Source organism: Populus euphratica, unplaced genomic scaffold, assembly GCF_000495115.2.
Source record: "Populus euphratica unplaced genomic scaffold, PopEup_1.0 scaffold39.1, whole genome shotgun sequence".
Classification (NCBI taxonomy): domain Eukaryota; kingdom Viridiplantae; phylum Streptophyta; class Magnoliopsida; order Malpighiales; family Salicaceae; genus Populus; species Populus euphratica.
Window position 1 is genome coordinate 1,334,820 of NW_011499897.1, and position 12,963 is coordinate 1,347,782.

Consider the following 12,963-nt stretch of genomic DNA (forward strand, 5'->3'; position numbering starts at 1 on the left):
ATACTTTTATATTATTTTAATATACTAATATATTTTTAAATAAAAATTATTTTCAAAAATAATTATTATTATAATTTTAAATATCTCCTATATTTTCTTATAATTTCCTAGTTTACAAGTATTAATACATATTAAATTATAAATAAGAGTATTGTTGAAATCACGTGGATATATAAATATATTTATAAATAATAAAAATTAATAATGGTTTCTTTTTATTTTTTTAATTTACATTGTTTTTATTTATTTTATTTACTTTTAAATATATAGTTTTATGATATGCTACTACAGGTATCTATTTTGAAATAGATAATTGTATTTAATTTGTGGATAAAAAGTAGAAATGACGATAACACTTAAGCTTATGATGGGCCTTAATATGTAAGAATTATTTATCATAAATATTTATGCTAAAATTTATAAACACCACAAAAAATAAAAATAAAACATCTAATCAAGATAAAATAAAGGTCATAATAATCATTTAGGTGGTGACCAAGTGGTAAGGACTTGGGATCAAGAGGTTTGCTCCCTATGTAGTTTCAGGTTCGAGATGGTACTTAATATGTAAGAATTATTTATCATAAATACTTATGCTAAAATTTATAAACACCACAAAAAATAAGAATAAAACATCTAATCAAGATAAGATAAAGGTCATAATGATAAAGGTCATAATCCATCATCTTCAAGAAGAGTTGAAAATCGAACATCTCCCGATCAAAGATGCCTGTTATCCAATGCACTCTGGATCAATTCAAAGGGTTTTTTTTTAAAAAAAAAAAGAATTCAGTGATGATTCTACCCATAAACAATTTTTTTTTTCCGCGTGAAATGGAAACTGTTGGGGCTTGAACTTGCATACTGTTTTTGCATGCCAAATATTTTTTTTCGACTTTTGTTTGTTTAATTGCTGAACTATTAAGAAGTGGATGGAGAGACAAGACCAGTAAACCACTTGCTGGCACTGTTGGGTGGTATTTAAATTGCAGTATAGCCTGTAGAAAACTAAGATTTTAGATATCTGGAAAGAAAATGTTTTTGTAGACAAATCGAAGAAGTTGGTTCATGAAGAAATTGATCTTGGTCCATGATCAAGGGTCCCTGTACCTCTTCGGCATGTCATGATTGGAGCCTAGAACATCACAATCCCACCTCGTCTTTTTGATCATTGTAGCTAAAGCCAGGAGCTTTCTGGTTTCAGAGAGTAGTGTAGACTGATTTCGATTCGTACCACCATTGTCAGCTCTCCCAAGCTAACTTGTTTTGATATTATTTCTTGCCATTTAATCCTCCAAACTTACAAATTCCATAACCGTAAGTATAACCTTCCACTTTTTTCCCTCAAGGTGTCCTGTTAATGGAATATGCCGAGAAGTTTATAAACAGAGAGTCAATGTTATATGGGATTTCAATGCACTGCTGCAGTAGATGCTTGAAGAGAAGATATTTTCATGGGAAAATTGATAAATAGGTTGGTGTGTTCAAAGCGCTAGCTTATGAGGACATGATCAAATCGGAGTCTACGAATTGTCCTATCCAAGATGAGTTGATTTGGCATCTCTAGTGGAGGTTTTCTGAAACCATGACTGTCCTGGCTCTTGTAGCGTGTTTTTGAAGCCTAGCTGTTAAACGTACAAATCACCACCATTTCTGTCTGGTTCAACTGTTCAAGTCTCCTTTTCATGTTATCCCCGTTGGTTTCAGTCCATAACCATGGGTTGAACCTAGAATTTCTACCAACTCCATGTCGTCCGCTGGACTGAAGCGGAAGTCAGAGGCTTTCTGGGTAAATATTCAGAACTCTAGTTCGTTGTTTGAACTGGAAGTACTCTAACTCATCAATGGTCACATCTCGGCTGGATTTTATAAGAGAGTACCTCTCTTTGTAGTTCATGGGAAACCTCTCAGTTCTCATTTTGGCACAAAATATGGTGTTCATATAATTGTCTCTGGCCATGGAGTCAGATGTGGGGTAAACAATAAGATAGTATTATTTTACTTAATTAGTCCATAACGAGTTTTAATTAGAATTTAAGAAAGCATTTTTCATTGGAACCTTTTCTTTTCTTTTCCTTTTCTTTTGTTATATTTTAACTCTAGTTTTATTTTTTTATTTTTTATTTTTTAACATTATATTAAACTTTATAATTTATATTGATTTGTTATCTTTAAAAATATTCTGATTTCATAATCTAATCATAAATTTTACAAGTTAACTCGACCAACTCAAAGTTTTGTATCCTTTTATGTAATTAAAAAAATTATTTTTATCCTTCAATATTTCATTTAATTTAAAATTAAATTTTTTAATTTATTTTAATTTGTTCTTTACGAGGCTATCATAGTTTCATAATTCAGATTACAAGTTTTGCAAGTTATTGAGTTTGTTTGTTCTTTTTTTGAATTGATTTTATTTTTTATTTTCATCTTTTAATATTTGAGTTAATTGAAAATTAATTTTCATAATTTGTTTTAATTTTTTTTTATAAGGTTATCACAATTTCATAACTCAAATTAAAGGTTTGACGAGTTAACCCGGTTGAGATCCTTTTTTTTTGTCATTTTTAATTATTATTTTTTCAATTTCATTATTTAACATTAAATTGATTGAGAATTAAGCTTCATAATTTGTTTTAATTTTTTTATTAGATAATCTCAATTTCATTATTCACGTTTGGTAAGTTAATCCAAGTTAACTCAAGTATTTTTTTGTCCTATTTTTTTATTTTATTTCTCAATATTGAAAATTGAGTTTTAATATATTTTTTTATTTTTTTACGAGTTTATTATGGTTTTATGACTTGGGTCATAGATTTTACATGTTAAACTAAGTTGATCTAGTATGTTGTTATTTCAATATTTATTTTTTTAAAAAATATCTTAAATTTTTTTTAATCAAACTCTTTATTTTTTTCTAGATTGTTTTTGAACTTATAAAGATAAATAGTTCATATTAATTCTGCACAATTTATTTTCTTTTTCTTTTGAAAAAACACGTTGATAATATCTTAATATCATTTTAATGTTTTAAAAAATTTGATTTTACGACATAATGCAAGTAAATAATTTAGTATTAAGTAAAATAAAATGAGAAAATCATAAATACAATAAAAAAGATCCGATATATTTTATTGTATTAATAACATAATAAAAATATAGATGCAATGAAGAATTGATCTCCGGTGTGCAAGAAGGCGTGTAAGAACAGCTTTAAGAAGAGGCAAACAAATAAACCAACAATCGGGAGATGATGAGCTGATGGTGTGTGCTAAGGTCAAGTTTTCTCTAAACTATTTCAAGGACGCATCTTTTGTATTGCTAATAATATTTTATTATTATTGACCACAAAATTTAAATCCTAAAAAAAATACTCTCCATTGACAGAATAATCTTTTAAATATTATTATATTTTTTTAATATAATGGTATACATACTGAAAAAAAAAAAAAATAGTTTGTGGGTATTTCCCGAGATGATTTTATTATTATTATTATTTTCAATCAAATATTTTAGTAAAGGAGCACTGTGCGCACGGAAAAGAACACACCAGCAATCAAACCCTTTCCTGTATTCACGATTGCACTTTGCTTTGCTTTCCTTTGTTTTCTCTTCGTGGACCCCGCAAGTAAAATAGTCTTTTCAAGACACAAAAAGAATAATCCAAACATATTAAAAAGAAATTAAATCTTGTCGAATAACGTTTGGGTCACGTTACCGAACACTAACTAAAAACTTTTTATTTCTTACAGGAATGGCACTAACAGGTGCCCGATACCTGTCTTTGCCGATCGTGACCTTTTATTTTATTTTCTCACGGGTTAGGCTAGTTACAGCCCAATTGCCCGTCTCCTATTCTCCTGTCGCCCGCCCACAGGAGAAATAGAGCCAGCAGAATCTCTCTTCAATTTCATCATTATTTGCCCACGGGGGTGCTAGCTAGGTGGAGCGGTGAGCATGGATGCTCCCTCCATTCCGATCATAATCTAAGGATAAAGCCACCGGAGATTCTCTCTCTGTCAATGAATATATCAATCCTGCACTAAATCTAAAAAGAAAACGAGGGGGGGAAAAAAAGAGGACATCTCCCCTCCTTGTCAAAACTGTATCCTTGTGTATGGTACCACAGATTACAAAACTTATTTCAGGAAAGATTTGCTTTTCTTCCTCTCTATTTTTTTATGAGGATATTGAGGCAAATCTTTTGTTTATTAAAAAAGAGCTGGAGTAATGCGCATTAAAGGATCATCTGAACCCCCGCATTCCAGAAAGTATTCAATAATCTTAAAAAGTTTCCTTCTGGGCAATGCTGCATTGCTTAAATTGATACATAATATGCAAAAGAATGTACATATATACACAAACAGTAGGACAGCCCCTCTCCTACTTCCACTTTTCCCAGCCGTATATCATGGAGAAGGTTTAAAAACATCCTCTCCCATCCTCGTACATATCAAGAGGATTTTTCCTCGTCATTTTAATCAGCAGAGCTCATAAAACACTCTGATAATCACACAAGCAAATATAAGTATAGCCCCAGTTTTCCTCCCTCTATAAATCACACATCAAGTGCAGCAGCTGGTGCTATTGATGTAGATCCTTGAGACCTTGATTCAGCAATCTTTGCAGCCACTTCAGCCACAATAAGTCTCGTCAATAGCAAACCTGCAACTAAAGCTGCAGCCATTAACATTGTAAAAACTGCACTCCAGCTCTTAGAAGAAATGTAACCTGTTAACAAAGGTCCAATTGCAGCTCCGACCGAGCCTGTTCCATCTATGATTGCCGTAACAGTGGCCAATGCCCTTGAGTTCCCCTTCAAGGAACTGTGAGTTCCCAAGTCAGCCGAGACAGCCGTTGTTATAAGAGCATAAGGGCCGTTCACAAACATGCCAGTAATGAACATAAGAGCAATGTTTAAACCCAAGGAAAGGTGTCCATAGCTCCTGTAGAAAAAGAGAGCAGGGATGGCACAGTACATGAAGCTTGCTGCTGTAATTGCTCTGGCATCTAGGCGATCAGAAATGTGACCAGCTAAAATTCCCCCAACCACCCCTCCAACATCAAAAAACGTTGACAAGTTTCCACAAGTTCCATCGGATAAGTACTTTCCGTCAATGGCTGAAAGGTTGATGAGAATAAATAAGTCCACATCATGGATATTATTATGAAAAAAAAAAGTAGCAAAAGAACACATTTCACCAGTTACAAAATGACAAACACCTATGTTTTATATCTAAATTTATAAACGAGTATACAGTAAGTGAGTCCTCACATTTCTATTGATGTTAAAGAGTTTCAACCAATCATAGAAGACTCATGAAACCAAAGAATCTCATTTTCTCCCTTCACTTTATAAGCACATTAAAGAATGCTACGCAAATTCAGGTCAATCCCAAAAATGAAAAAGCTAAGAAGCCCAAATTACCTGTCTGGCTAATGTAGAAAGGAAGCCAGTAGAGAAAAGTATAGGCCACCAGTTTGGAGAAAAATAGGCAAAGAGCAAATGGAGCAACTCCAGGTATTTTCCACGCTTCAATGAACCCCACAGCTTCCTGTTTAACATCAGGGTCCGACGCCAAAAGAGGCTCTGTAACTCCCTCCCCAGCTTTATCTGGAGAATCCAATTCATCTTCATCTTTATTAGCTCCAACAGCTTCGGGACTAACAGGCAGTAACAAAAACACAAGCAGGCCAGCAAAAGCAATAACGAGACCAGGCACAACAAAAGACCAGCCCCACCCATAGCTCAACATCGCAGCGGCAATCAAAGAGCCTGAAATATTCCCAACAGAAGTGTGGGCATTCCATATACCCATAATTAGCCCTCTCTTCCTCTTCCCAAACCAATTACCAACCACCGCAACCACCGAAGGCCATCCAGTTGATTGGAACAGGCCAGCAAGCATTTGCACTATCAAGTAGTAGTAAAAGTTGTGCACATTTGCCCAAAATCCAACGCCAAATAATGACGTAAATATACCAGTTCCAACCATTCCTATAGTCAAAAAGATCCTTAAATTCATCCTATCACCTAGGTGCCCTGAAAAGAACATTCCTATGGCATATATAGCAAGGAAAGCCAAGTCTAGTTCACCAAGCAAGGCTGTTCCGTCTGAGGCATCAAATGGAGCCCAACCTTCTCCAAGTTTCCACGAAAATCTTTTTCTTTCAACTGGTTCATTTGAGTAAGTAATCCTCCAAGGGACAAACTTTAACCCCACCTCAGATGGGTCAAGGGTGCTCTTGACAATGCTCGTGGTTTTTCGAGCAGCATGGTAGCTCGCGTATGCCAAAAATGTAACGATCAAGACAATGGCTTGGTGGGTTCCGTAGGAAAGCCTTCTCTTCTTTACCCATTCTAAGAATCGAATACCAATAGGGGGCTTATTTTGGTTTCTTTCGACTGGATCCAGAGACGGACTCATGTATAGGTTCTTACCTCTTCAAGGAATGAAGGGGGAATATGGATTCAACTTCCTCTTTTAGAACAAAAGCAGCACGCTGCAAAACAGATAAAAAAAAAAAAAAAAAAAAGGTTTCACATGAGTTTACAATGATAACTTAGTAACAGACTAAAAGCAGCAGGAGTTGAGAAAACTTTTGATAGCAAGGAGAAAGTTTTCGAATGAATCTGTATCCATGTCTACAAGTTTCCACCGATCTTCACTTTAAAGACTGGAACTCTTCTTTTACAGAAGTTCCAAGTGACTCTTTAGAGATTCATTAAAACACATAAACATGAGCACCTAATAAACGACTCTAGATTCTCTCTAAATTAATTTCTAACACGCCTTCCAGCCCTCAGCATTATACAAAATTATACTTGTATACTCTATCTAGCTCTATGAAAGGATTTCTTCAGTTTACTACCAGCTCAACATCACGCACAGCAAATCAAACTAAGGAACTCAATTGACACAAACTAGCAACTTTTCGCAGTCGTACAAGACTGATTAATTTTTAAGAAAATCCTCAACTTTGCATCGATTTAGCAGAGGAGTTCAATTATATAAAACTAAAAACTCTCAAATTCTGTTAATTACAAATTGAAAAAAAAAAGGATTAAAAACCCCTCAAACGCTCTAAGAGCTAATTATATCTCAAGTTTCCAAGCGTGTCCAAAAACCATTTTTAAATTCTGGTCAAATAGAGCCCGTCTTGAAGGAGACAACATCAAGAAATCTTCAAACTAGAAAAGGCTTCCTCTCAAAAAAAAATTTCAAACTTCAGTTTTGCATGCGCTAGACTTTATAGTCTATCAATCCAATAGATTTTTATCAAAATAAATCAAGATAAAAAGTCAACAGTCGATTGAAAAAAAAAGAGAGAAACACGGGAGAAAGAACTCGAAACAAAAAAGAAGGAACTTCTCAACAATCAGAGATAAACCCAAGATTTCTTGGGCAATAAAATTTACATTTCAACAAAAACCCATTTCTCAAAATCAACTTCTGAAGACTCTGTCCAGACCACAAACAAACCACCACGGAAATCAAAAGCCAAAATTTCAAAATCAAGAATATGGAAACGAACATTAATCTAAACAATGAACAGAAATCATTAAATACGGAAACTGAAGAGTAACAGCATACCCTGTTTTAGGGTAACAGAGCTCACAGGAGATTGTTTGCTCTCTCCTTCTCTCTCCAGAAAACTATCAATCTCTCTCTAAAAAGTGAAACTATATATCAAACTCTCTCTCTCTCTCTCTCTCTCTGCTTCCATTTTCTTTTCTTTGTTTCTATTTCTCAAGGGAAAAAACGCCGCGCGCTTGTTGTTGCTGCCTACGACGGGTGTCCTCTTAATGCTGGCGTTAATTAATATTTTAATCGTGTTTTCAAATGTCCATCCTGTCCTTTGCTTAATTTCGCCACAAGTTGTTTTGCTTTTATTTTATATTACGCAACTTGACGAAAATGCCCTTGACCGACCTGCATCATGATTGAGAAAAATGGTTTTTTTTTGTTATTTTTCAGCTTTTCCACGTGGGCAGTTCTTTTTGGAAACGCCGCCTTACACTACCTATTGTTTTTTAAAAAAAACCACTCTTTCTGATATTTTTATATTCGGTTGAGTTTCAGCTTTTTCAAAAGCTCTCGCTTCTCGAGTTTCTCAGAGCCATTCAAAAGAACAAGTCCAAGATCCAAAAACAAAGAATGCCTTAAACTCATGATTTTACTTCGACTTTGAGCTCTTTGTGATGGCCCACTCTCTCGACTCTCGAGTGTCCTATAACGACATCGCTGCTGTCGAAGCCCAAACACTTGTTCGGTCCTAAATCCACACAGACACAGCTAGCTAAGATGCTTCAGACTTGAGAGAACTGATGACTTGTACGCAATGGCAACCACCAAAAATATTGCCATTCAAAGAGAAATGTGTTTCCCTGAGACCATCACGAGTCCAATGGATTGCGTATTAATAATTTCTGCGGCAGGGTTGTTGTTTTAAAATTTTTTGATTTTTTTTCTTAAAATTAACCCTTTTAATTTTTTAAATTATTTTGATGTGATCTCAAAGATAAATCTGAAAAAAATTTAAATTTTTTTTTAAAATTCTTACCGTAACATAAAAATATGATAGAAAAAGTCTAGTAGTGTGTGCCCTCTGTTAGATATTAAGATTTTAACTTTAGAATTTGGTTCACCAGTCTTTGTACTGGGTCGTTAATAATTCCTATTTAATAGGATCATTTAGCTTGAGTTTGTTTTAGTCAATCAACTGCTTACCTGCTTCCCACGTTATAGGAGTAGTGGATACGTGAGCTGCTGATATTCAGTTTGTTTCTATTATTGTTTATAAGGCTATTTATAGCCAATTCTCTCTTTATGAATTAAGCAAAAATACTATAGTTGTTTCTTCAATTTTGTGAGATCAACATTTGGTATCAGAGCTTCACAGGTTATTTGATTGAATTGTGTGAAGCAGCAGCTCTTTGCACGAGTGACAAGAGAAGAGATGTCGATGGAAACAAATTTTGTCCAACCATCAATTCCAAAGTTTGATGAATATTATGATCATTGGTCCATGCTGATGGAAATTTTTTTACGATTGAAAGAATACTGGACTTTAATGGAACAAGAAGTGCCTGTAAAAACAGAAGGAGCATCCCTAACAGACGCTCAGATGAAGACCATTGATGATCAGCGACTGAAGGATCTGAAAGCTAAGAACTATTTGTTCCAAGCTATAGATCGATCTCTCCTGGAAACTATTCTCAAGAAAGACACAGCTAAGGATATATGGGACTCATTAAAGCAAAAGTATCAAGGCAAGGCTAGAGTTAAGCGTGCACAGTTACAAGCGCTTCGAAAGGAATGGGAAATGTTACAGATGAAGGCTGGTGAATCTGTAAATGAGTATTTTGCTCGAACATTGACAATAACCAACAAGAAACGAATTCATGGTGAGAAGATGGATGATGTTGCTGTCATTGAAAAGATTTTGAGATCCATGACATCGAAATTCGACTATGTTGTCTGTGCTATTGAGGAGTCAAATGATGTGGAAACCATGTCCATAGATGAATTATAAAGTAGCCTCCTGGTGCATGAGCAACGTATGAATTATCATACGGCTGCAGAAGAACATGCCTTGAAGGTGTCGTATGAAGATCATTCAGGAGGAAGAGGACGAGGTCGCAATGTTTTTAAAGGGCGAGGCAGAGGGCGTATCAGGCCAAGTTTTGATAAGTCCACCGTGGAGTGCTATAGCTGCCATGAACTGGGGCATTTCCAGTATGAATGCCCAAAGAGAGGATTCAGAGCAAACTTTGTTGACATAAATGAAGAGATGCTGTTGATGGCTTATATTGAAGAGAAGAAAATCAATTCAGCCGAAGTTTGGTTTTTGGATTCAGGGTGCAGCAACCATATGTATGGGAAGAAGGAGCTTTTTTCTGATCTTGATGAGAATTTCAAAGAGACAGTGAAACTTGGAAACAACTCAAGCATGACAGTTATGGGAAAAGGAAATGTAAGGATCAGGGTAAAAGAGAATACTCAGGTGATTACTGGTGTTTTTTATGTACCTGATTTAAAGAGTAACTTGTTGAGCATTGGTCAGCTTCAGGAAAAGGGACTTACAATTCTTATTCAGCATGGGAAATGCAAGGTCTATCATCCTGATCGAGGACTAATTATTGAGACCACAATATCATCAAATAGAATGTTCATTCTACTTGCACATTGTCAAGCAAGAGAGCAGACTTGTTACAGCACCATGACAGAAGACTCAGCTAGAGTTTGGCATCGCAAATATGGTCATTTAAGCTATGATGGATTGAAAACTCTTTAACATAAAAATATGGTGCATGGACTACCTCAGATCAAGCCTCCTACGAAGCTGTGTGAAGAATGCATGATTGGAAAGCAGCCTAGAGATCCTTTTCCAAAAAACAGTACATGAAGAGCAACCAGAGTTCTTCAACTAGTGCATGCAGACATATGTGGACCAATCAAGCCTATTTCTAACAGCAACAAGAGGTACTTTATCAGTTTCATTGATGATTTTAGTCAAAAAGTTTGGGTATATTTCCTGGCAGAGAAATCAGAAGCTTTTAATGTTTTTAAAAGCTTTAAAAATCTTGTTGAGAAGGAGTCGGGGGTTTGCTTGAGTGGATTAAGAACTGATCGTGGAGGTGAATTTACTTCCAATGAATTCACCAGTTTTTGTGCTGCACATGGTATACGAAGACAACTAACAGCAGCATACACACCACAACAAAACGGTGTGGCGGAGAGGAAAAATAGAACCATTATGAATATGGTTAGGAGCATGCTAACTGAGAAGAAATTTCCTAAGAATTTTTGGCCAGAGGCTGTTAACTGGTCAGTTCATGTGTTGAATCGAAGTCCAACATTGGCTGTGAGAAACATTACCCTAGAAGAAGCTTGGAGTCAAATCAAACCTTCAGTCTCCTACTTCAAATTTTTTGGTTGCACTGCATATGTTCATATTCCTGATAATAAAAGAACAAAGTTAGATGATAAAAGCTTAAAGTGTGTCTTTCTTGGAGTCAGTGGGGAATCAAAGGCTTACCGATTGTTTGATCCACTATCTAAAACAATTATAATCAGCGGGGATGTGAGGTTTAAAGAAGAAGGCAGCTGGGACTGGGACAACAGTTATGAAGAAGCCATTTTGGTTAATCTAGAGTGGAGTGACAGCAATACAGCTGCCACGAATACAGAAGAGCCAGCTGACATGAATCCAAAAGAAAGCAGGCTACATGCAGAAGAGAGTTATACCATCGGATCATATGCAAACGTTGAAATAACAATCATGCCACATGCAGATGAAGCAGCAACAATTCTAGATGTGATTATAGAAGGGAATGAGTCTGCTGCAACAGAGTCTACTACCATAATAGAAAATTCAATGAACTCAGAAAAGGGAAGAATAAGGAGACCACCGGGTTGGATGCAAGATTATATAAGTAGTGAGGGTTTATCTGAAGAAGATGACTATGCATTGCTAGCTTTGTATGCAGACAGTGATCCATTAAACTATGCTGAAGCAGTGAAAAGTGAGAAGTGGCAGAAAGTTATGGAGTGGTAGAAATAAATGCAATTGAGAGAAACAACACTTGGGAGCTCACTAGATTGCCTGAAGAAGGGAAAAAGGTGGGAGTTAAATGGATTTTCAAAACAAAATTCAAAGAAAACGGTGAAGTGGATAAACACAAGGCACGTCTTGTGGCTAAGGGGTACACGCAACAACATGGAATAGACTATGCTGAAGTCTTTGCACCGGTTGCTCGTTTGGATACCATTCGATTGGTCATCTCACTTGCAGCTCAAAAAGAATGGGTTATCTACCAACTGGACGTGAAATCGGCATTTTTGCATGGAGAGCTCAATGAAGAAGTCTATGTTAAGCAGCCTCCTAGTTATGAGAAGAAGGGAAGAGAGCAAATGGTCTACAAGCTAAATAAAGCACTGTATCGACTCAAACAAGCCCCTCGCGCTTGGTACAGTCGAATCGAATTATATTTTGCAACTCAAAACTTCAAGAAATGTCCTTATGAACATACATTGTTTATCAAAACTGGAGATGGAGGTAATATTTTGGTTGTATGTCTTTATGTTGATGATTTAATATTTACTAGGAATGATGCAAGTATGTTTGATGAGTTTAAGCAGACAATGTATATTCTACAAGAAGGGAGGATTTAAAGGTCTTAATGTATATTCTGATAGTGATTATGCTGGTGATGTTGAAGATCGGAAAAGCACTTCAGGCTATGTATTTATGTTCAGTACAGGAGCTGTATCATGGTCTTCAAAGAAACAACCCATAGTGACACTTTCCACCACAGAAGCTGAGTTCATAGCAGTAGCATCATGTGCTTGCCAGGCAATATGGCTGCGAAGAATTCTACAGCAGTTGGGGCACAATCAAGAGGGTTCTACAACAATCCACTGTGACAACAGTTCTGCTATTAAACTCTGTAAAAATCCGGTGCTGCATGGACGCAGTAAACATATTGATATTCGTTTTCATTTCATTCGAGAGCTCACTAGCATGGGTGTCGTGGAAGTAACTCATTGTCAAACTCAGAATCAGATTGCAGATATAATGACTAAACCATTGAAGCATGATGTCTTTGTGAAACTACATGGTCTAATGGGAGTTTGCTCTGTTTCTAGTATAAACTGATGCACTTGGCATACAGTTTAAGGGAGGATGTTAGATATTAAGATTTTAACTTTAGAATTTGGTTCACCAGTCTTTGTACTGGGTCGTTAATAATTCCTATTTAATAAGATCATTTAGCTTGAGTTTGTTTTAGTCAATCAACTACTTACCTGCTTCCCGCATTATAGGAGTAGTGGATACATGAGCTGTTGATATTCAATTTGTTTCTGTTATTGTTTGTAAGGCTATTTATAGCCAATTCTCTCTTTATGAATTAAGCAAAAATACTACAGTTGTTTCTTCAATTTTGTGAGATCAACA

The 12,963-nt window shown here is 35.6% G+C and overlaps 2 protein-coding genes across 2 annotated transcripts; one reads left to right on the forward strand and one right to left on the reverse strand.

Annotated features, from left to right (window-relative positions):
• Positions 1-4,266: 4,266 nt before the first annotated feature.
• LOC105132290 (putative glycerol-3-phosphate transporter 1) lies at positions 4,267-7,790 on the reverse strand. The gene is made up of 3 exons (XM_011035691.1): positions 7,596-7,790; positions 5,429-6,504; positions 4,267-5,121 (listed from the first exon to the last, which is right to left on the reverse strand). Exons 2-3 carry the CDS (start codon positions 6,426-6,428, stop codon positions 4,559-4,561), a joined length of 1,563 nt encoding a protein of 520 aa, XP_011033993.1. The 5' UTR covers positions 6,429-6,504; positions 7,596-7,790; the 3' UTR covers positions 4,267-4,558.
• A 1,171-nt stretch (positions 7,791-8,961) lies between these two features.
• LOC105132309 (uncharacterized) lies at positions 8,962-9,537 on the forward strand. Its single transcript, XM_011035718.1, has one exon. The coding sequence runs from the start codon at positions 8,962-8,964 to the stop codon at positions 9,535-9,537; it is 576 nt and encodes a 191-aa protein (XP_011034020.1).
• The last annotated feature ends 3,426 nt before the right edge of the window (positions 9,538-12,963 follow it).

What these genes read in the sequence shown, in the direction of transcription:
- LOC105132290 (XM_011035691.1), bottom strand. Translation starts at nt 6,428, where the DNA reads ATGAGTCCGTCTCTGGATCCAGTCGAAAGAAACCAAAATAAGCCCCCT. An exon ending in TTTCTACATTAGCCAGACAG is followed by an intron (nt 5,122 to 5,428) that starts GTAATTTGGGCT and finishes TCAACCTTTCAG; the next exon opens with CCATTGACGGAAAGTACTTA.
- LOC105132309 (XM_011035718.1), top strand. Translation starts at nt 8,962, where the DNA reads ATGTCGATGGAAACAAATTTTGTCCAACCATCAATTCCAAAGTTTGAT.